General features: G+C 32.2%; 1 protein-coding gene across 1 annotated transcript in view; it reads left to right on the top strand.

Annotated features, from left to right (window-relative positions):
* Positions 1 to 11,883, top strand: part of LOC134707267 (transcriptional protein SWT1-like) — a 63,032-nt gene extending 51,149 nt beyond the window's left edge. The window contains exons 19-23 of the mRNA XM_063566889.1: positions 303 to 937; positions 1,230 to 1,340; positions 3,941 to 4,040; positions 7,251 to 7,312; positions 7,952 to 11,883. Coding sequence (XP_063422959.1) covers positions 303 to 937; positions 1,230 to 1,340; positions 3,941 to 4,040; positions 7,251 to 7,312; positions 7,952 to 8,033 — 990 coding nt within the window. The 3' untranslated portion in view covers positions 8,034 to 11,883. The remainder of the gene's footprint in view (positions 1 to 302; positions 938 to 1,229; positions 1,341 to 3,940; positions 4,041 to 7,250; positions 7,313 to 7,951) is intronic.
* The last annotated feature ends 10,472 nt before the right edge of the window (positions 11,884 to 22,355 follow it).

Below are 22,355 nucleotides of genomic sequence, written 5' to 3'. Positions count from 1 at the left end.
AATTGTTTGCTGATACTACAAGTTTTCTAAGATGTTGAATGTACTTACATTTATATTTGGTCATCACCTCATTTGAGTTGTAATGTGTGTGTACATTTTGGTTCAGTGGGACACCTTCCTATTGTCTAATTCAGTGAATTACAAAGGGGTTTCCCAAACTTGACAACAACACATAAATTCTTGATGATACATGTAATTGAAAATATTTTGTCCATTTACTAAGTGATACTAAAAATATCTATTTGACAAAGATTGCTATTTGTCATAATGAATATCTGTCTATATAAATATTGATATTTTAGAATTGTCAGCCATCAGAAAGGCATCAGAAATCTACCTCACCATTTAAACCTCAAAATCAGCCAACATCAAAGATGAAACATCAACCTATTCAATCATCACAGAATAATGACCGAAATAGACAATCCCATAGTGGTCAAGGAAACAAACAATCAAACAGTGGTCATGGAAATCGACAATCCCACAGTGGTCAAGGAAATCAACTAACACATACTGGTAAAAAAAATCAACAATCACATAGTGGTCAAGGAAATCAACAATCACTCAGTGGTCAAGGGAATAAACTATCTCAGTCTAGTCAAGGAAATAAACATGGACACAGTGGTCAAGGAATTCAGCAATCACAGTTTAGTCAAGGAAATAAACATTCCCAATCTAGTCAAGGAAATCAGCAATCTCAGTCTGGTCAAGGAAATAAACAAGGACACAGTGGTCAAGGAATTCAGCAATCACAGTTTAGTCAAGGAAATAAACATTCCCAATCTAGTCCAGGAAATCAGCAATCTCAGTCTGGTCAAGGAAATAAACAGAGAAAGAGGAGGAAATCTGGAAACACAAAGTCCACAACACAACAACAGCCATTTTCTAAATCAGAAATTAAACTTCAACAGATCTGGCAAACCATACTTAAAGCTAGGTATGTGGTTTCTGGAATTACTCGAATAGTCTGTCATGAAATATTATCAAAGCTTAATTTTTTTCATCAGAAATAGCAAAAAAATTGATTAAAATAATTTACCTTATATCTGGGGTTTTTCACGTCAGCTTTATTAGCAATGCTGATATATAAAAAAGGGGGAATAATTTTTTTTTTTTTTTTTTAAAGTTTTGTTCTCTCTTTTATATTGATAATTTTCTTTCATTCAGCATAGATGTGTTGATAATTTACCACAATGATTATTATTTGATGAATTTTATTTATTATATAGTATCGAGTTAAAAGAGATAGCAGTTAGTACTGATAGTCCGCAGAGACGTGTGTATGATATGTGTGATAAACTGGTTCCAGCTGTTAAAGACCTAGAGTACTATTACAGCAAGTAAGTCTCAGTATCCAGCACATAAGTCTCAATCTGTTCATTATCAATCCACTGACCATTTTTCAACTCAAGATGTTTCAATTGCTTGTGCCTTAATTTTTATGCCCTATTTATGGGCATTACGAATTCTGGTCTGTTCCTCTGTTTGTCAGTCCTTTCTTCAATTTGTTTGTTTGTTAATTCATCCTTTCGTCTGTCTTGCTTCAGGTTAAAGTTTTTGGTTTAATTTTTTTGTCCAAGGTAGTTTTTGATGAAGTTGAAGTCCTATCAACTTGAAATTTAATACACATGTTCCTTATGATATGGTCTTTTTAGCTCACCTGGCCCAAAGGGCCAAGTGAGCTTTTCCCATCACTTGGCGTCCATCCTCTGTCGTCCGTCGTCGTACGGCGTCATAAACTTTTAAAAAAATCTTCTCCTCTGAAACTACTGGGCCAAATTATACCAAACTTGGCCAAAATCATCATTGGGGTATCTAGTTTGAAACATGTGTCCGGTGACATGGCCAACCATCCAAGATGGCTGCCATGGCTAAAAATAGAACATAGGGGTAAAATGCAGTTTTGGGCTTATAACTCAAAAACGAAAGCATTTAGAGCAAATCTGACATGTGGTAAAATTGTGTAACAGGTCACGATCTATCTGCCCTGAAATTTTCAGATAAATCTGATAACCTGTTGTTGGGTTGCTGCTCCTGAATTAGTAATTTTAAGGAAATTTTGCTGTTTTTGGTTATTATCTTGAATATTATTATAGATAGAGATAAACTGTAAACAGCAATAATGTTCAGCAAAGTAAGATTTACAAATAAGTCAATATGACGGAAATGGTTAGTTATTGTCCTTTATAGTCAATTTTTAACCATTTTTCGTAAATCTTAGTTATCTTTTACAAAAATCTTCTCCTCTGAAACTACTTGGCCAAATCAATCCAAACTTTGCCACAACCATCTTTGGGGTATGTAGTTTGAAAAATGTGTCCAGTGACCCAGCCATCCAATCAAGATGGCCGCCATGGCTAAAAATAGAACCTTGGGTAAAATGCAGTTTTTGGCTTGTAACTCAAAAACCAAAGCATTAAGAGTAAATCTGACATGAGGTAAATTTGATTATCAGGTCAAGATCTTCCTGCCCTGAAATTTTCAGATGAATTGGACAACCCAGTTTTGGGTTGCTGCCCCAGAATAAGTAATTTTAATAAAAAAATTTTGTTTTTGGTTATTATCTTGAATATTATTATAGATAGAGATAAACTGTGAACAGCCAAAAAATTTACAAATAAGTCAACATGACTGAAATGGTCAGTTGACCCCTTTAGGAGTTATTGCCCTTTATAGTCAATTTTTAACCATTTTTCGTAAATCTTAGTAATCTTTTACATCTTCTCCTCTGAAACTACTTGGTCAAATCAATCCAAACTTGGCCACAACCATCTTTGGGGTATGTAGTTTGAAAAATGTGTCCGGTGACCCAGCCATCCAACCAAAATGGCCCCATGGTTAAAAATAGAACATAGGGGTAAAATGCAGTTTTTGGCTTAAAACATAAAAACGAAAGCATTTAGAGCAAATCTGGAGTAAAGTTGTTTATCAGGTCTGGATTAATCTGCTCTGAAATTTGCCGATGAATCGGAAAACCCGTTGTTGGGTTGCTGATCCTGAATTGTTAGTTTTAAGGAAATTTTGCTGTTTTTGGTTATTATCTTGAATATTATTATAGATAGAGATAAACTGTTAACAGCAATAATGTTCAGCAAAGTAAGATTTACAAATAAGTCAACGTGACTGAAATGTTCAATTGACCCCCTAAGGAGTTATTGTCCTTTATAGTCAATTTTTAACAAATTTCATAAAATTTGTAAATTTTATTAACATTTTCCACTGAAACTACTGGGCCAAGTTCATTATAGACAGAGATAATTTTAAGCAGCAAGAATGATCAGGAAAGTAAGATGAACAAACACATCACCAAAACATAATTCCTCTTCCTTTGTTTAATATCACACCATCACCAAAACATGATTCCTCTTCCTTTGTTTAATATTCACAAAGACCAAGGTGAGCGACACAGGCTCTTTAGAGCCTTTAGTTTAATTTTAATGCCACATTAGAGTTTTTACCACAATTTCACTGTCAATTAAACATAGAAAGTGATATTGCGATTGGGGCATCCATGTATAATGGACACATTCTTGTTTTAGCTTAAATATAACATTGCATAAAATATGTGAAATGTAGCTTCATCAGCACTGTAAAATATGCCAAGTGGATATTGATTTCATATGACTTGATTTTATTTTGGACTTACATACAAAATTAAGGCAATAATTAAGTTTAGATATAACATAAAATGAAAAACGGAATTACCAATTATATTGGACAGAACAACAGTCACCACCAAACACTTGACTTCTGTAAAAAAAAAATGCAAAGAAAGATTGAAAACAATGAAAAAACTGAACACTATAAATAATAAGCCTTTTTAAAGAAATTGAAAATTGATATAAAAAACAAGGTACATGTATCCAGATATACACACTTAAATTAACCCTTGAAAAAGAAATAGAACATAACTTTATAGAAATTTTGCTATTATTTGTAGAGCTCTAATGATTTCTCCAGGAGATATTCGTTCACACATTGAAAATATCATAGAACTATGTGATCACTTGAACAGTTTTCATGACAGTGTGGAGATCGAGGTTTGTTATTTGTATTAGAAACACAGTTATAATAGGGCTAAGTTAATGTAACTTTTTAATTAGAAAATAATGAAAAATGGATGGAAGGGTTTTAGTTTCTATTTCAATACAAAATGATTTGTAATAGGTCAAAGCATTGACCTGCTTATAATATTTATTAAGAATGTTCTTGTTAAAATGTAATTTAAATGTCCTAAAAGTTTAAGTATATGTAGGCATAATTTTTGGACTAAATGTCTTGTTATAGAAAATTACCTGAATAATAATTTGTTACCAATGGAAGGAAACATGAAATATTACTTTCACCTAGAAAACTTTCCTCACTAAATTCCTAGACCAATTTAAATTGCTACAAACTTCAAATTGATCATAGTGTCAGTAGATGTTGTAAAAATATCAAGATATATAAAGGGAGAAGAAATTGGTATATATTGTAACTTTATACTTTACCTAAATTGGTAACAAGGGTATGGAAAGGTCATATAAGCCAGTCTTGACCTAAACTGAAAGTATTTTGTCCTAAATGAGTAATTGGGATTTAGGACAAATTTTATTTTTTTACAGAAATAATTTCAGTCATTCATTGTCATTTCGTTGAGATCGAGTTTCTAACATTGTCTAAATTGCCATTTTGAACTTATTTTCTGTTAGTTATCCTTTTCCTGTAATAAAACTGCCACTCCAGTAAAGTCTTATAATCCTGAGTGCCCTCCTAATAACTATAGTAATGCCTCTCGGAAATATTGGCTAATGATTGCTAATCTCTTTACCTGCGTTTTTAATTAAATTTTCTATTGATCACAAGCTCAGAACTAATATTTTAAAGAAATTTAAAAGTTCATAACAACTGTCTGCATTATTTAATTACTTTTCTCAGCTTAGAAAAATGTCAATTCTGATTTAAAATTAAATTAATTTATGTAGAACAAAATATAGTGTTTCACTAAAAATCATTTCATTTTTATACGACCGCAAATTTTGAAAAAATTTTCGTCGTATATTGCTATCACGTTGGCGTCGTCGTCGTCGTCGTCGTCGTCGTCGTCCGAATACTTTTAGTTTTCGCACTCTAACTTTAGTAAAAGTGAATAGAAATCTATGAAATTTCAACACAAGGTTTATGACCATAAAAGGAAGGCTGGTATTGATTTTGGGAGTTTTGGTCCCAATATTTTAGGAATTAGGGGCCAAAAAGGGCCCAAATAAGCATTTTCTTGGTTTTCGCACTATAACTTTAGTTTAAGTGAATAGAAATCTATGAAATTTTGACACAAGGTTTATGACCACAAAAGAAAGGTTGGGATTGATTTTGGGAGTTTTGGTTTCAACAGTTTAGGAATTAGGGGCCAAAAAAGGGCCCAAATAAGCATTATTCTTGGTTTTCGCACAATAACTTTAGTTAAAGTAAATAGAAATCAATGAAATTTAAACACAATATTTATGACCACAAAAGGAAGGTTGGTATTGATTTTGGGAGTTTCGGTCCCAACAGTTTAGGAATTAGGGGCCAAAAAGGGACCCAAATAAGCATTTTTCTTGGTTTTAGCACCATAGCGTTAGTATAAGTAAATAGAAATCTATGAAATTTAAACACAAGGTTTATGACTATAAAAGGAAGGTTGGTATTGATTTTGGGAGTTTTGGTCCCAACAGTTAAGGAAAAAGGGGCCCAAAGGGTCCAAAATTAAACTTTGTTTGATTTCATCAAAATTGAATAATTGGGGTTCTTTAAAATGCCGAATCTAACTGTGTATGTAGATTCTTAATTTTTGGTCCCGTTTTCAAATTGGTCTACATTAAGGTCCAAAGGGTCCAAAATTAAACTTAGTTTGATTTTAACAAAAAATGAAACCTTGGGGTTCTTTGATATGCTGAATCTAAAAATGTACTTAGATTTTTGATTTTTGGCCCAGTTTTCAAGTTGGCCCAAATCGGGGTCCAAAATTAAACATTGTTTGATTTCATCAAAAATTGAATAATTGGGGTTCTTTGATATGCCAAATCTAACTGTGTATGTAGATTCTTAATTTTTTGTCCAATTGGTCTAAATTAAAGTGCAAAGGGTCCAAAATTAAACTAAGTTTGATTTTAACAAAAATCAAATTCTTGTGCCTCTTTGATATGCTGAATCTAAACATGTACTTAGATTTTTGATTATGGGCCCAGTTTTCAAGTTGGTCCATATCAGGATCTAAAATTATTATATTAAGTATTGTGCAATAGCAAGTCTTTTCAATTGCACAGTATTGTGCAATGGCAAGAAATATCTAATTTCACAATATTGTGAAATAGCAAATTTTTTTTTAATTAAGAGTTATCTTTCTTTGTCCAGTAAAGTAAGCAAGAAATATCTGCAAGAATTTTTTTTAATTGGAGTTATCTTTCTTTGTTCAGAATCAACTTAAATCTTTGTTATATACAATATACAATGTATATTCACTTTTTACTACCAACTGATAAATTTAAATAATCTTTACCATTCAGTGATAACAAGCAGTTTTTTTACATCTTAATATTTTATGATGTATTTAAATGAGTAGTAATTGTTGCAAACTCCATTAGAATATTTTAATTGGAATTAGTTTTGGAATAAGGGAAAGGGGGATGTGATTAAAAAATTGGGTTCAATTTTTCTCATTTGAAATTTCATAAATAAAAAGAAAATTTCTTCAAACATTTTTTTGAGAGGATTAATATTCAACAGCATAGTGAATTGCTCTAAGAGAAAACAAAAATTTTAAGTTCATTTGAATACATTCATTCTGTGTCAGAAACCTATGCTGTGTCAACTATTTAATCACAATCCAAATTTAGAGCGGAATCCAGCTTGAATGTTGTGTCCATACTTGCCCCAACTGTTCAGGGTTCAACCTCTGCGGTCGTATAAAGCTACGCCCTGCGGAGCATCTGGTTAAACTGTTGCTTTCCTTTTATTGCTCAAGATCGTTTTTAAAGAAAATGGGAGGGAAATTTCAGAAGTAAATGCGATGCAACAGTTAAACAAGTTCGTTGATGCTACGAGTATGACTGTATGTGCATACACACAATCTTTGTTTGAAAAAGGGCACCAACTTTTAAGTTATCCCAAAATGACCAAAATTAGGTTAAAAAATTTCCAGATCCTTGATAACTTCATACAAAGTTAAGACATTTATAGGAAATGAAATATGCACTTTGATGTAAATTGATGATGAGTTATTGTATTTTTAGGACACAGAAGGACCGATTGAAACATTTGACCTGCTTGACCTTTTTGCAGCAGACGACAAAAGGTAAATATATATATTGTTTTCTTTGCTACCAATGAAGGGTCTGAAATCAGCTTCACTCTCTCTTTATGACAGAAACAGAGGTTTACAAATTTTAATGTCACACATTTTGACTTTCTTAAATCAAAGAAAAGCATGGATTGATCTTTTAAAATGTTACAAACTGACATGGTCAAATTCAGGCTGCCATGATTACTAAAAACAAAACAAAAATAATTAAATTCAAAAAACATATGAAGTACCTGAACCAGTTGCTATTTTAATTTGGTCAAAAATACTGCTTTTACCCGATTCCATTCATGTCAGCTTAAAATCCACCATATAAAACCATAAGATATAGTTAATTAAGAAATACTCTGTAATATTTTTCCACTGGAACAAAGTTTGCAGTATTTGTCCTTAAGGAATAAAGAGTATCCAACAGGAACAGACATTATGGCATTATTTTTAACAAAGTTTCCATGGAACACATTGCTATTGTAACATAAAAACACTTTGTGAACTCTCTAGATCTAAGCAAACAAGTAAGAAAGATTATTGACACAATTAAAATGAATGGAGGAAAATGCTATAATACTTAAGGGTAGGAAAGTATTTACGTAAGATGTGATCTTTCAAATAGTATAGTACTTTTATTTGCAGATCAGTTTTGGACAATGGACATAAACAGTTAAAAGATTTTATGCAGGAGATAGCCTCGTGTATTGAACAGCTGCCAGACTGAACTGATTGGTGCCTAATGCTACCAATGATATTAGAACAATCTCGGGCCAAAAGAGTTTTATGTTGTATGGATTGATTTCATCTGGCTAATAATCATGGCTTTTACTGTATTATACATACAGATGATACATTTGTATTCATAATAATGTGTATATAAATGGTTGTGAACATGATTGTGTCAGTTTTTAGAGCAAAAGTATGAAATAACTTGAATCTAAATATTATTTTGACTTAAAAGACTGGCTTTATTGTGAAAGTGTGAAAATGATAGGTAGGTGATGGAAAGTTATTTCCAAGAATGATAGGGTGGTAGTGGAAAGACATTGTAGAGGTAATGGAGAATTCTAAAGAGTATTGTTTAAGTTGTATGCTATATTTACAACAGCTGTATCAGATTAATATTTAGCTTTTATTTTTGTTTAAAAGTGCCACTTGTATGCATCATGGTTGTTAAACTGTAAAAGAATGTTTTGTATCTGTGAACATTTTTTGATATTTTTTAACCCCCAATATTGGCTGGGGCATGTAGCAGTGCTATTCATATTATGTTGGAGCATCCTTTCGTAATATGATAATTATCTGCCCTTTTTATACGCCCGTCAAAATTTTATACACCCGTCAAAATTTTGACGGGACGTATTATGGTATACAAATGTCCAGTGTCCGTCCATCTGTCCGTCTGTCCGGCGTAAACATGTCGCACCGTAACTTGAGAATGACTTATCCAAATTTCTTGAAACTTAACATAGTTGTTTCTCATGATGGTCAAATGATCTGTATACTTTTTGGTGAAAATAAGATTGAAACTTTTTGAGTTACGGCACTTTGTAACTAAAACAGGGGTGTGTTTTTTTCACATGTCGCACCATATCTCAAAAACAATTCTTGATTATGGCTTAAAACTTTAAACACTTCTTAGTTATATTAATCTTAATATCTGTATACCTTTTGGTGATGATTCAAAATTTTATTTTTGAGTTATTGAGTATTTTGTAAAAAAGGGGGAGGGGTTTTTTACATGTCGTGCTGTATCTCAAAAACAATTTATGATTATTGCTTAAAACTTTACACACTTCTTTGTTATATTAATCTAAAGATCTGTATACTTTTTGGTGATGATTTAAAACTTTATTTTGGAGTTATTGAGTATTTTGTTAAACAGGGGAGTTTTTTTTTACATGTCGCGCCGTATCTCAAAAATAATTTATGATTATTGCTTAAAACTTTACACACTTCTTTGTTATATTAATTTAAAGATATTTATACTTTTTGGTTTTGATTCAAAATTTTATTTTAGTGATATTTAGTTTTTTGTAAAAAAAAAACAGGGTTGGGGGTTTCACATGTCCCGCCGTGTCTCAAAAATAATATATGGTAATTGCTTAAAACTTTCTCAGAAACTATTTATGATTATTGCATAAAACTCCACACAAGACGTCGGGCGTATCATGCGCTCATGGCGCAGCTGTTTATTATATTCCTATCGACAAATACATACATTTTCTACAGGTAAAAGTTTGTTTTTTTGTTATGTTGAGTCTTAAGATGTTATTTTTTTGTCCAAATATATGAGTAAAATGGCTGTTATACGTCTGATATTTCAATTTTGACAACCAGATACCATCACAATTTTCATGGTATGCAAAATAATTATTGTCATCCTAAATTATCAACTTTGATATGCCCCTGCTTCTTAAAAGTGGTTGGAACATGTAGCTCATGTTTGTTCTGTCCCACTTTCCTCCTAAAACCCTACAGTTGTCTACATGTAAATCTCAACTTGCCGATAGTGCAGTGTAATCTATGTCAATACTCTATCCTTCCACTATACAGAATTTGACAATATCTATAGTGCTCTATTAAAAGATTTCTGTGACCCAAAGGAGGCACTTCTAAATCTGGGGTATGGGCGGGGATTAGAGATTTTTTACAGGGAAAATGAATACTACAAATGTTACTATTGCAAGAAACACTTTATTCTAATTAAAGTTATATAAATATACAAAGGTCATGAACACTTTTTAGATGACCAGTAATAACATTTATAAACTTGATATTTTTTGTTATTAGTCAGTTTGTTATTACTTGGAAAAACTGAATAAAGTTTTATGTAGGAAGTAGGAATGTTGCGAAAATATACAGTACTTACACTAAGTTTTAATGTCTGACAGATAAATCTAGGAAAATGTAACAATCTTCATATTAGACTGGTGATCAAACACAGTATAATGGTGATGTGTAAATTATAATGTCAATTACAGTATTGTTAATTTTGTTTTAGTAGCATTTCTACTATCAATATTGGTGCTATTTAAATGTGCTCAAAACAAAATGATGCATTGATGTGGTTTATGTTGTCAAAACTGAATCTTGTATAAGTGAACATTGTCAATTTGTGTGTGTCTACTTTATTATAAGTTTACATCACACATTCAATATAATCCAGGGTGACTGTATACAAGCTGTTTCTATGACTTGTTGGCTGTCACCACTCAATCTTTTATAAAACTCTTTGAGTCAACTTCTGTAGAATAACTCCAGATGTAGATCTGTTATTGCCATGTGCCTACCTAATGCTATTATTCTTCAATATTATATGCTTTCGGTTAGAAATATAGACTTGTTAAAAATACAGTTTGTAAATAGATTTTAAGTTTTTATGGTTTAAACAGCTTAGGTGTTTCTACAGAAAATTAAATTGAGAATGGTTATTAGGAATCATTTTGTGAAACAACTTAAAATATATGAATGAATATGGGACCAGTGCCTGTGCCAACGGACAACAAAGCTAATACTGTGTTTATTTTGTTTATTTTACTACATTGTATCAGCATGATTATTCAACAAGATAAGTAAATTAATGAACAGGGTTTACTATGGTGTAAGAAATGGGGTTTTGTTTTGCTTCTTTAAGTGTAAGTGGTTGTTATGAAAAGTTCTTTCAAAGGTAATTGTTCTTTCATATGATAATTGTTATGTCAATACTTAAATTGTTTTGTTATGTTTTGTAAAGCTTTACTTATGTTGTTCATCCATTAAATATTTTTGTCACATTTCTAAGATACAACTGAATACAATGGCCTTATATTTTGTCAGGAGCTTGACAGTGGTGACTCATAAGTGCTTTGTGTATCTGTCAAACAAATAGGGTACATGTTTGTCTCTTCTATTAATTATGAGTCATAATAAACAATACATGCAACTTTTTGTTGTCATTGAAATGACAAGTTGAATTTTGAGAACAAATTTTTATCACTGTAGTTTAGAAATAAAAATATGATAATTTGCTATACTTGAGAATAATATTGTTTAGGATTTACAACATATGGTAAATAAGATTGTTACTCAGTGCCTTAAGACTATGGTAAGGGTTTTTTTTAAAGATTAAAGATAGTGATGAAGAATTAGGCAAGGGTAAAGTTTATTTTTAGAAAGGTAAGGGTTGGGCTAAAGTTAAAGTAGTCCCATACTGTTTCTAAAGCCTGATATGGAACCTACCTTAAAGACAAACCCATGCTTAAAACTAAATTTATTGTTCAAATTTTCCAAAATGTAAATAATGAATTACTATATTGTAAATAGGATAGACTTTATTTTATATACTGTGGATTCCCTTATATTTGTGGATACATGTAACAATTACATGTAATATTGTGGAATTGTTTTAATTTTGGATATTTGATTTCATGGTTTTGCCAAATAGTCTTCATACCAGCATATAGAAATGTTTGCTGTGTTAAAGATATAGATGTGTGGTTTATATTTATCCACAATTTTTTTTTTTAAATGTGATCCTAAGAAAAATATTGAATCCACATGATTCCACAGTATAAAATTTTTAATTTTAGTCTTAAGAAAAGACACAATTATTCCATGTTATGGTTGTTTTGTTACCTTTTTGATAGTTGACTTTTTGTCTCTGTTTTAGCCTACTTAGCTCATATTGGTCACTTAAACTATTGTGATCTGTTTTGCATTACACAGGAATGCAAATATGAGAATACATAAGTCCTAACCAAAGATAAGTGAAGTACTGTTCAGCATTAGTGTTTATGGTTTTCTTGTATATACATAAAAACCCATTGAGATTGTTATAACATTGTAATGTGTACATTCATGTCAAGTAAGAGTAAAACCTTTTATGAAGGACAAGTTTACTATAGACTTTATTTAGTGTTAAGAATATGGGCAAAGAGTTGTATTACTGTAGATTCGTCTTTTTTTGTGGGACCAATTGTCTTTGATACTTGATTTTGTGGTTTTGGAAAAGTTTCCATACCCAGCTGATAGGAAATTCCTACTTCATTGAATATTTGAATTTATGGTTTGCCTCTTCTAACAATTTAAACAAAAAACAGTACCCAACAAATAATAATAAATCCACTGTATACTTTGAAACTTAGGGGTCCTAATCTGGGATCCCAGACACATTATTACTTCTTTACTAATTGTACTCCTTTACCAAAATTAGTAGACCAGTGGATTTCTTCAGCTTTGACTGATTCATTCCCTAAATCAATGGTACAGTTGTTTGGGAAATGGAAATAAAAATTAAATGTTAAAAGTGTGTAATATATATATGTTCAAACACTTAATGAAACTACAGCTGCTAGTTATTAGCTAACTTTTTTTAGCTCACCTGGCCCGAAGGGCCAAGTGAGCTTTTCCCATCACTTTGCGTCCGGCGTCGTCCGTCGTCATTGTTAACTTTTACAAAAATCTTCTCCTCTGAAACTACTGGGCCAAATCAAACCAAACTTGGCCACAATCATCATTGGGGTATCTAGTTCAAAAAATGTGTGGCGTGACCCGGTCAACCAACCAAGATGGCCGCCAGGGCTAAAAATAGAACATAGGGGTAAAATGCAGTTTTTGGCTTATAACTCAAAAACCAAAGCATTTAGAGCAAATCTGACATGGGGTAAATTTGTTTATCAGGTCAAGATCTATCTGCCCTGAAATTTTCAGATGAATCGGTCAATCGGTTGTTGGGTTGCTGCCCCTGAATTGGTAATTTTAAGGAAATTTTGCTGTTTTTGGTTTTTATCTTGAATATTATTATAGATAGAGATAAACTGTAAACAGCAATAATGTTCAGCAAAGTAAGATTTACAAATAAGTCAACATGACCAAAATGGTCAGTTGACCCCTTTAGGAGTTATTGCCCTTTATAGTCAATTTTTAACCATTTTTCGTAAATTAAAGTAATCTTTTACAAAAATCTTCTCCTCTGAAACTACTTGGCCAAGTTAATCCAAACTTGGCCACAATCATCTTTGGGGTATCTAGTTTTAAAAATGTGTGGCGTGACCTGGTCAACCAACCAAGATGGCCGCCACGGCTAAAAATAGAACATAGTGGTAAAATGCAGTTTTTGGCTTATAACTCAAAAACCAAAACCTTTTGAGGAAATTTGACATGAGATAAAAATGTTTATCAGGTCAAGATCTATCTGCCCTGAAATTTTCAGATGAATCAGTCAATTGGTTGTTGGGTAGCTGCTCCTGAATTGGTAATTTTAAGGAAATTTTGCTGTTTTTGGTTTTTATCTTGAATATTATTATAGATAGAGATAAACTATAAACAGCAATAATGTTCAACAAAGTATTATCTACAAATAAGTCAACATGACCGAAATGGTCAGTTGACCCGTTTAGGAGTTATTGCCCTTTATAGTCAATTTTTAACCATTTTTTCGTAAATCTTAGTTATCTTTACAAAAATCTTCTCCTCTGAAACTATTGGGCCAAATTAATCCAAACTTGGCAACAATCATCTTTGGGGTATCTAGTTTAAAAAATGTGTGGCGTGACCAGGTCAACCAACCAAGATGGCCACAAAGGCTAAAAATAGAACATAGGGGTAAAATGCAGTTTTTGGCTTATAACTCAAAACCAAAGCATTTAGAGCAATCTGACTTGGGGTGAATTTGTTTATCAGATCAATATCTATCTGCCCTGTAATTGGAAGATGAATCTGACAACCTGTTGTTGGGTTGCTGCCCTTGAATCGGTAATTTTAAGGAAATTTTGCTGTTTTTGGTTATTATCTTGAATATTATTATAGATGAAGATAAACTGTAAACAGTCAATTTTTAACAATTTTCATAAAATTTGTAAATTTTTAATTAACATTTCCACTGATACTACTTTCATTATAGATAGAGATTATTGTAAGCAGCAAGACTGTTTAGTAAAGTAAGATTTAAAAACACATCACCATCAACAAAACACAATTTTGTCATGAATTCATCTGCTTCCTTTGTTTAATATTCACATATACCAAGGTGAGCGACACAGGCTCTTTAGAGCCTCTAGTTTTTACATAAGGCTGCTTTGTAAAGTTCCTAAAGGTACACAATGATGTTTGGAAGATTTAACATATCAATTTAGCAATGGCAATAATGCAGAGTTACTGTTTTGCTGTAGAAATGGCCAAAGCTTGAGTATAACTGCTTGTAGTTTTAGTAATCATATCATGTACACATTTCATTAACTTTATGTGAAAGATATTTGTTTATTATAGTCCCTCAATAACCTGATTTTGGAGAGCTTATAATAAAAGTATTATCTCTGCCTAGTGTGGCTAAACAAGGTTGTCTGTGTCATTATCTATAATTTATGAAATAGTGATTTTATTGTCAGGTTTTTGATTGAAAATTGTTATAGAAAATCATGGTTCCATATAGTATGTAAAACACATGTTCATGTAATATACTTTTTATCATTTGAAACATAAATTGATAGCTAATCATTTTTCATAGTCAATTGTTTTTTAGTTTTTGAATTGTTCTCCACCTGATGTAAATTCAGGCTTTGTTACAAAAAGATGCCAAATAAAATTGTTTGTTATATCAAGTGTTTTTGTCATTTAACCTTCAAAAGAGATAAATATGCCTTTATTTACTTGAATGGGTAAGTTTTACTACATGTATAAAACAACTAAACAAAGAAAAGAATATCTTTTATTTAGTCTCAATCTTCAGAAATGAACTACTATTCTAATTTGCCAACAGGTTTTCTTTCTGCTATAACAGAAACCATGACAACTCTTGTTAGAAATCAAACAATCACATCTATCAATTTCACAAGGGAAAGCACTGATGAAAGAAAGAGTAAAAACTCAATCTTTAGAAATGAACTACTTTTCTAATTTGCCAACAGGTTATCTTTATGCTGTAACATAAACCATGACACCTCTTGTTAAAAATGTATAAAGCAATCACATCTATCAAGTTCAAAGGTAAAAACTGATGATGAGTAAAAAACGGAGGATTCTGAAACAACCCAACAACAAAATGATTAAGAGACATAAAGTGGGCAATATAAAGTATTCAACTATAAATAGTCTTTAAAGAATGTCAAAATCAAAATTGATCATTGTCGATAAAAGATGTATAAAAAATGAACAGAAACCATCTAAAATCTGCCTGGATATGTAGTCTTGACTCACCTGCAATGAACATTGTAGTGTGCAAGACAGAAATAACTGTCATGCAAGGTAAAATACCTTGATGCTTCATACCTCGTATGCAGATACCTTATCGTCCTTATGTTACAAAGTTTCTGTTTCTTATATCCATTGTCTTTTACCTCATTTTCATATTTTTAGCTCAGGGCCCAGTGAGCTTTTCTCATCACTTGGCGTCCGTCGTCCGGCTTTAACTTTTACAAAAATCTTCTCCTCTGAAACTACTGGGCCAAATTCAACCAAACTTAGCCACAATCATTATTAGGCTATCTAGTTTAAAAATTGTGTTTTTTGACCCGGCCAACCAACCAAGATGGCCGCCATGGCTAAAAATAGAACATAGGGGTAAAATGCAGTTTTTGGCTTATAACTCAAAAACCAAAGCATTTAGAGCAAATCTGACATGGAGTAAAATTGTTTATCAGGTCAACATCTATCTGCCCTGAAATTTTCAGATGAATCAGACAACTCATTGTTGGGTTGCTGCGCCTAAATTGGTAATTTTAATTTTTTTTACTGTTTTTGGTTATTATCTTGAATATTATTATAGATGGAGATAAACTGTAAACAGCAATAATGTTCAGCAATGTATGATTTACAAATAAGTCAACAGGACAAAAATGGTCAGTTGACCCCTTTAGGAGTTATTGCCCTTTATAGTCAATTTTTATCCATTTTTAGCTTTTCTCATCACTTGGCGTCTGGTGTCCGTCGTCGTCCTGCGTCCGGCGTTAACTTTTACAAAAATCTTCTCCTTTGAAACTACTGGGCCAAATTTAACCAAACTTGGCCACAATCATCTTTGGGGTATCTAGTTTTAAAATTGTATCCGGTGCCCCCGCCAACCAACCAAGATGGCCGCCATGGCTAAAAATAGAACATAGGGGTAAAATGCAGTTTTTGGCTTATATCTCAAAAACCAAAGCATTTAGAGCAAATCTGACATGGGGGTAAAATTGTTTATCAGGTTAAGATCTATCTGCCATGAAATTTTCAGCTGAATCCGACATTTCGTTGTTAGGTTGCTGCCCCTGAATTTGTAATTTTAAGGAATTTTTGCTGTTTTGGGTTATTATCTTGAATTTTATTATAGATAGAGATAAACTGTAAACATCAATAATGTTCAGCAAAGTAAGATCTACAAATAAGTCAACATGACCACTTTAGGAGTAATGGCCCTTTATAGTCCATTTTTGTCGAGCCTTCGACTTTAGTCGAAAAAGCGAGACTAAGCGATCCTACATTCCGTCGTCGTCGGCGTCGTCGTCGGTGGCGTCCACAAATATTCACTCTGTGGTTAAAGTTTTTGAAATTTTAATAACTTTCTTAAACCATACTGGATTTGTACCAAACTTGGACAGAAGCTTATTTATGATCATAAGATAGTATCCAGAAGTAAATTTTGTGAAAATAAAATTCCATTTTTTCCGTATTTTACTTATAAATGGACTTAGTTTTTCTGCGGGAAAACATTACATTCACTCTGTGGTTAAAGTTTTTAAAATTTTAATAACTTTCTTAAACTATTCTTGGTTTGTACCAAACTTGGACAGAAGCTTGTTTATGATCATTAGATAGTATCCAGAAGTAAATTTTGTAAAAATGAAATTCTGTTTTTTTCGTATTTTACTTATAAATGGACTTAGTTTTTCTGCGGGAAAACATTACATTCACTCTGTGGTTAAAGTTTTAAAAATTTTAATAACTTTCTTAAACTATTCTTGGTTTGTACCAAACTTGGACAGAAGCTTGTTTATGATCATAAGATAGTATTCAGAAGTAAATTTTGTAAAACGATAAATCCATTTTTTCCGTATTCTACTTTTTATTTAAAAATAGACTTAGATTTTCTGCCTGCAATATTAACTCTGTGGGTATACTATTTTTAATTTGTACCAAAGTTGGACAGAAGCTTGTTTATGATCAAAAGCTAGTATCTAGAAAGAAATTTTGTTTATATTTTGTACCTGTGTATCTGTAGGACTTAGTTTTTCTTCCAGTTAACATTACAGCCAGTCTGCAGTTAAAGTTTTTAAAATATTTATTAGATTCATAAAGTATTCTGGATTTTTACCAAACTTGGACAGATTCTTCTTACAATCAAAAGATAGTATCAAGCAGAATATTTTTATTGATTTTTTCCCTCGATTTTGTTGAGCCTGGAATTTACAGCAAAAGTAGGCGAGACACTGGGTTCCGCGGAACCCTTACAAATGTTTAACCATTTTTCGTAAATCTTAGTAATCTTTTAGAAAATTTTTCTCCTCTGAACCTACTGGGCAAAATTAATTGAAACTTGGCCACAATCATCTTTGGGGTATCTAGTTTAAAAATTGTGTCCGGTGACCGGGCCAACCAACCAAGATGGCCGCAATGGCTAAAAATAGAACATAGGGGTAAAATGCAGTTTTTGGTTTATAACTCAAAAACCAAAGCATTAAGAGCAAATCTGACAAGAATTAAAATTGTTGATCAGGTCAAGATCTATCTGCCCTGGAATTTTCAGATGAATTGGATCATCGGTCATTAGGTTCCTGCCCCTGAATTGGTAATTTTGAGGAAATTTTGCTGTTTTTTTGTAATTATCTTGAATTTTGGCATAGATAGAGATAAACTGTAAACAGCAATAATGTACAGCAAAGTAAGAACTAAAAATAAGTCAACATGACCAAAATAGTCAATTGACCCCCATAAGGGGTTATTGCCCTTCATAGTTAATTTTTAACATTTTTCACAAAATTTGTAGATTTTCACTAACATTTTCCACAGAAACTACTGTTATATATAGAGATAATCAGTGTAAGCAGCAAAAATGTTTAGTAAAGTAAGATCTACATCACCATCACCAAAACACAATTTTGTCATGAATCCATCTGTGTACAATGTTTAATATAAACATAGACCAAGGTGAGCGACACAGGCTTTTTAGAGCCTCTAGTTCATAAATCTTAGTGAACTTTTACAAAAATCTTCTCCTCTGAAACTACTGGGCCAAATTTTACCAAACATAGCCAGAATCATTATTAGGCTATCTAGTTTTAAAAATGTGTTTTTTGACCGGGCAAACCAACCAAGATGGCCGCTACGGCTAAAAATAGAACATTGGGGTAAAATGCAGTTTTTGGCTTATAACTCAAAAACAAAAGCATTTAGAGCAAATCTGACAAGGGGTAAAATTGTTTATCTGGTCAAGATCTATCTGCCCTGAAATTTTAAGATGAATCGGACAACTCATTGTTAGGTTGCTGCCCCTAAATTGGTAATTTTAAGGAAATTTTGCTGTTTTGGGTTATTATCTTGAATATTATTATAGATAGAGATAAACTGTAAACAGCAATAATGTACAGCAATTTAAGACTCAAAAATAAGTCAAATGACCAAAATGGTCAATTGACCCCCTAAGAAGTTATTGTCCTTTATAATCAATTTTTAACAATTTTCATAAAATTTGTAAATTTTTACTAACATTTTCCACTGAAACTACACGGACAAGTTCATTATAGATAGAGATAATTGTGAGCAGCAAGAATGTTCAGTAAAGGAAGATGTACAAACACATCACAATCACCTAAACACAGTTTTGTCATGAACTGTCTGCTTCCTTTGTTTAATTCACATATGCCAAGGTGAGCGACACAGGCTCTTTAGAGCCTCTAGTTTTCAACTGCTTGAAAAAAATAATAGGTGTGTATCTTGGTATTATCTGCCTTAATCAATTAACCAATCACAATTAACTTGATAACTCTAATGGAACCTAGAGTCCCTGCGAACATTGGTTTATTGTCTTGCCTTAAAAAAAGTAACAGAATGAGCCTGTGATGACTATCCAGTGGCAGTGTGAAATATTTGTTTTCATGCCCCACCTATGATAGTAGAGGGGCATTATGTTTTCTGGTCTGTGCGTCCGTTCGTTCAGGTTAAAGTTTTTGGTCAAGGTAGTTTTTGATGAAGCTGAAGTCCAATCAACTTGAAACTTAGTACACTTGTTGCTTATGATATGATCTTTCTAATTTTAAAGCCAAATTAGACTTTTGACTTCAATTTCACGATCCACTGAACATAGAAAATGAAAGTGAAAGTTTCAGGTAAAAGTTTTTGGTCAAGGTAGTTTTTGATGAAATTGAAGTCCAATCAACTTGAAACTTAGTACATATGTTCCCTATACAGTAGTATAATCTTTCTGATTTTAATGCCAAATTAGATTATAACCCAATTTCACTGTCCATGGAACATGCAAAAGGATAGTGCGTATGGGGCGTCCATGTACTTTGGACGCATTCTTGTTAGCTATATATTTGGGAAGTAAAAAAACCTAGATGACTTTTATTGATAACTCACTGGTGTTAATCTAATCACACAAACTTTAACATGTATAATAAGCAAAAGTTTCGAAGTCATAACCATGTCTGACATGACTGAGCCTGGACAAATAATCTCCAGGGAAAATATAGAAGTACATAAAATCTGAATAGATCTTCATACCAAGTATCATAGACCATCACCAGCAGTTTCCCTTAAACTGACCTTAGCACAAACTGACATTGATGATGACATAGAAACCATCCATAACAGTATATCTACAGTCTTGCTTTTTGTCAAACCTGCAACTTCTATTGCTGTAAGATCGCCATAGGGATAGTGATCAGGAGGGGGAGTTGGCTATCAGTACAATTCTTAAAAACTTTATATTTGAGGTGGAAGATCTGGATGCTTCATACTTTTTATTAAGATGCCTTATGTTATGAAGTTTCTGTCTGTTATGTATCCATTTTCCCAGACCTCACTTTCATAATTCAGTGACCACTTGAAAAAAAGGTTAAGATTTTTGTATTGAGCGATCAATTTCTTTCTTATTATGAGTAAAAGGTATATTTAGTATGTATGTACCTTGCAAGGTCCTCATGCCTTGCAGATAATTTTTATACGAACGCAAAAATTGAAAAATTTTCGTCGTATATTGCTATCACGTTGGCATCGTCGTTGGTTATGTGGTCCGAATACTTTTAGTTTTCGCACTCTAACTTTAGTAAAAGTGAAAAGAAATCTATGAAATTTTAACACAAGGTTTATGACCACTAAAGGAAGGTTGAGATTGATTTTGGGAGTTTTGATCCCAACATTTTAGGAATTAGTGGCCAAAACGGGCCCAAATAAGCATTTTCTTGGTTTTCGCACAATAACTTCAGTTTAAGTACATAGAAATCTATGAAATTTTGACACAAGGTTTATGACCACAAAGGGAAGGTTAGGATTGATTTTGGGAGTTTTGGTTATAACAGTTTAGGAATAAGGGGCCAAAAAAGGGCCCAAATAAGCATTATTCTTGGTTTTTGCACAATAACTTAAGTTTAAGTAATTAGAAATCAATGAAATTTAAACACAAGGTTTATGACCACAAAAGGAAGGTTGGTATTGATTTTGGGAGTTGAGATCCCAACAGTTTAGGAAAAAGGGGCCCAAAGGGTCCAAAATTAAACTTTTTGTTTGATTTCATCAAAAATTGAATAATTGGGGTTCTTTGATATGCCGAATCTAACTGTGTATGTAGATTCTTAATTTTCGGTCCCGTTTTCAAATTGGTCTACATTAAGGTCCAAAGGGTCCAAAATTAAACTTAGGTTGATTTTAACAAAAATTGAATCCTAGGGGTTCTTTGATATGCTGAATCTAAAAATATACTTAGATTTTTGATTATTGGCCCAGTTTTCAAGTTGGTCCAAATAGGGGTCCAAAATTAAACTTATTTGATTTCATCAAAAATTGAATAAATGGGGTTCTTTGATATGCCAAATCTAACTGTGTATGTAGATTCTTAATTTTTGGTCCTGTTTTCAAATTGGTCTACATTAAAGTCCAAAGGGTCCAAAATTAAACTAAGTTTGATTTTAACAAAAATTGAATTCTTGGGGTTCTTTGATATGCTGAATCCAAACATGTACTTAGATTTTGGATTATGGGCCCAGTTTTCAAGTTGGTCCAAATCAGGATCCAAAATTATTATATTAAGTATTGTGCAATAGCAGGAAATTTGCAATTGCACAGTACTCAGTAATAACAAGAAATCTTCAATTGCACAGTATTGTGCAATAGCAAGAATTTTCAATTGCACAGTATTGCACAATAGCAATAAATCTTCAATTGCACAGTATTGTGCAATAGCAAGTATTTTCAATTGCACAGTATTGCGCAATAGCAAGAAATATCTAATTGCACAATATTGTGCAATAGCAATAATTTCAATTGGAGTTATCTTTCTTTGTCCAGAATAGGTAGTTGAATCAACTTAAATCATTGTTTTATACAATATACAATGTATATTCACTTTTTCTCATTTGAAATTTCATAAATAAAAAGAAAATTTCTTCAAACAGTTTTTTGAGAGGATTAATATTCAACAGCATAGTAAATTGCTCAAAGGCGAAACAAAAATTTTAAGTTCATTAGACCACATTCATTCTGTGTCAGAAACCTATGCTGTGTCATCTATTTAATCACAATCCAATTTTAGAGCTGAATCCAGCTTGAATGTTGTGTCCATACTTGCCCCAACCTTTCAGGGTTCAACCTCTGCGGTCGTATAAAGCTGCACCCTGCAGAGCATCTGGTTATTCATTTGACCTCGACCTCATTTCATGGATCAGTGGACAGGGTTAAGTTTTGGTGGTCAAGTCCATATATCAGATACTATAAGCAATAAGTCATCTATAATTGGTGAAAGGAATGATTGTAAGGTGTACATGTCAAACTGGTAGATGTTTTCTGACCTTGACATCGTTTTCATGGTTCAGTGGTCAAAGTTAAGTTTTTGAGTTTAGGTCTTGGGTCTTTTTTTCTAATTAATATGCAATGGGTC

The sequence above is a fragment of the Mytilus trossulus genome, chromosome 2 (assembly GCF_036588685.1).
Source record: "Mytilus trossulus isolate FHL-02 chromosome 2, PNRI_Mtr1.1.1.hap1, whole genome shotgun sequence".
NCBI classification, from domain to species: domain Eukaryota; kingdom Metazoa; phylum Mollusca; class Bivalvia; order Mytilida; family Mytilidae; genus Mytilus; species Mytilus trossulus.
The sequence above is the reverse complement of the archived record's forward strand: the minus strand, read 5'-3'. Positions and strand labels throughout refer to the sequence as shown.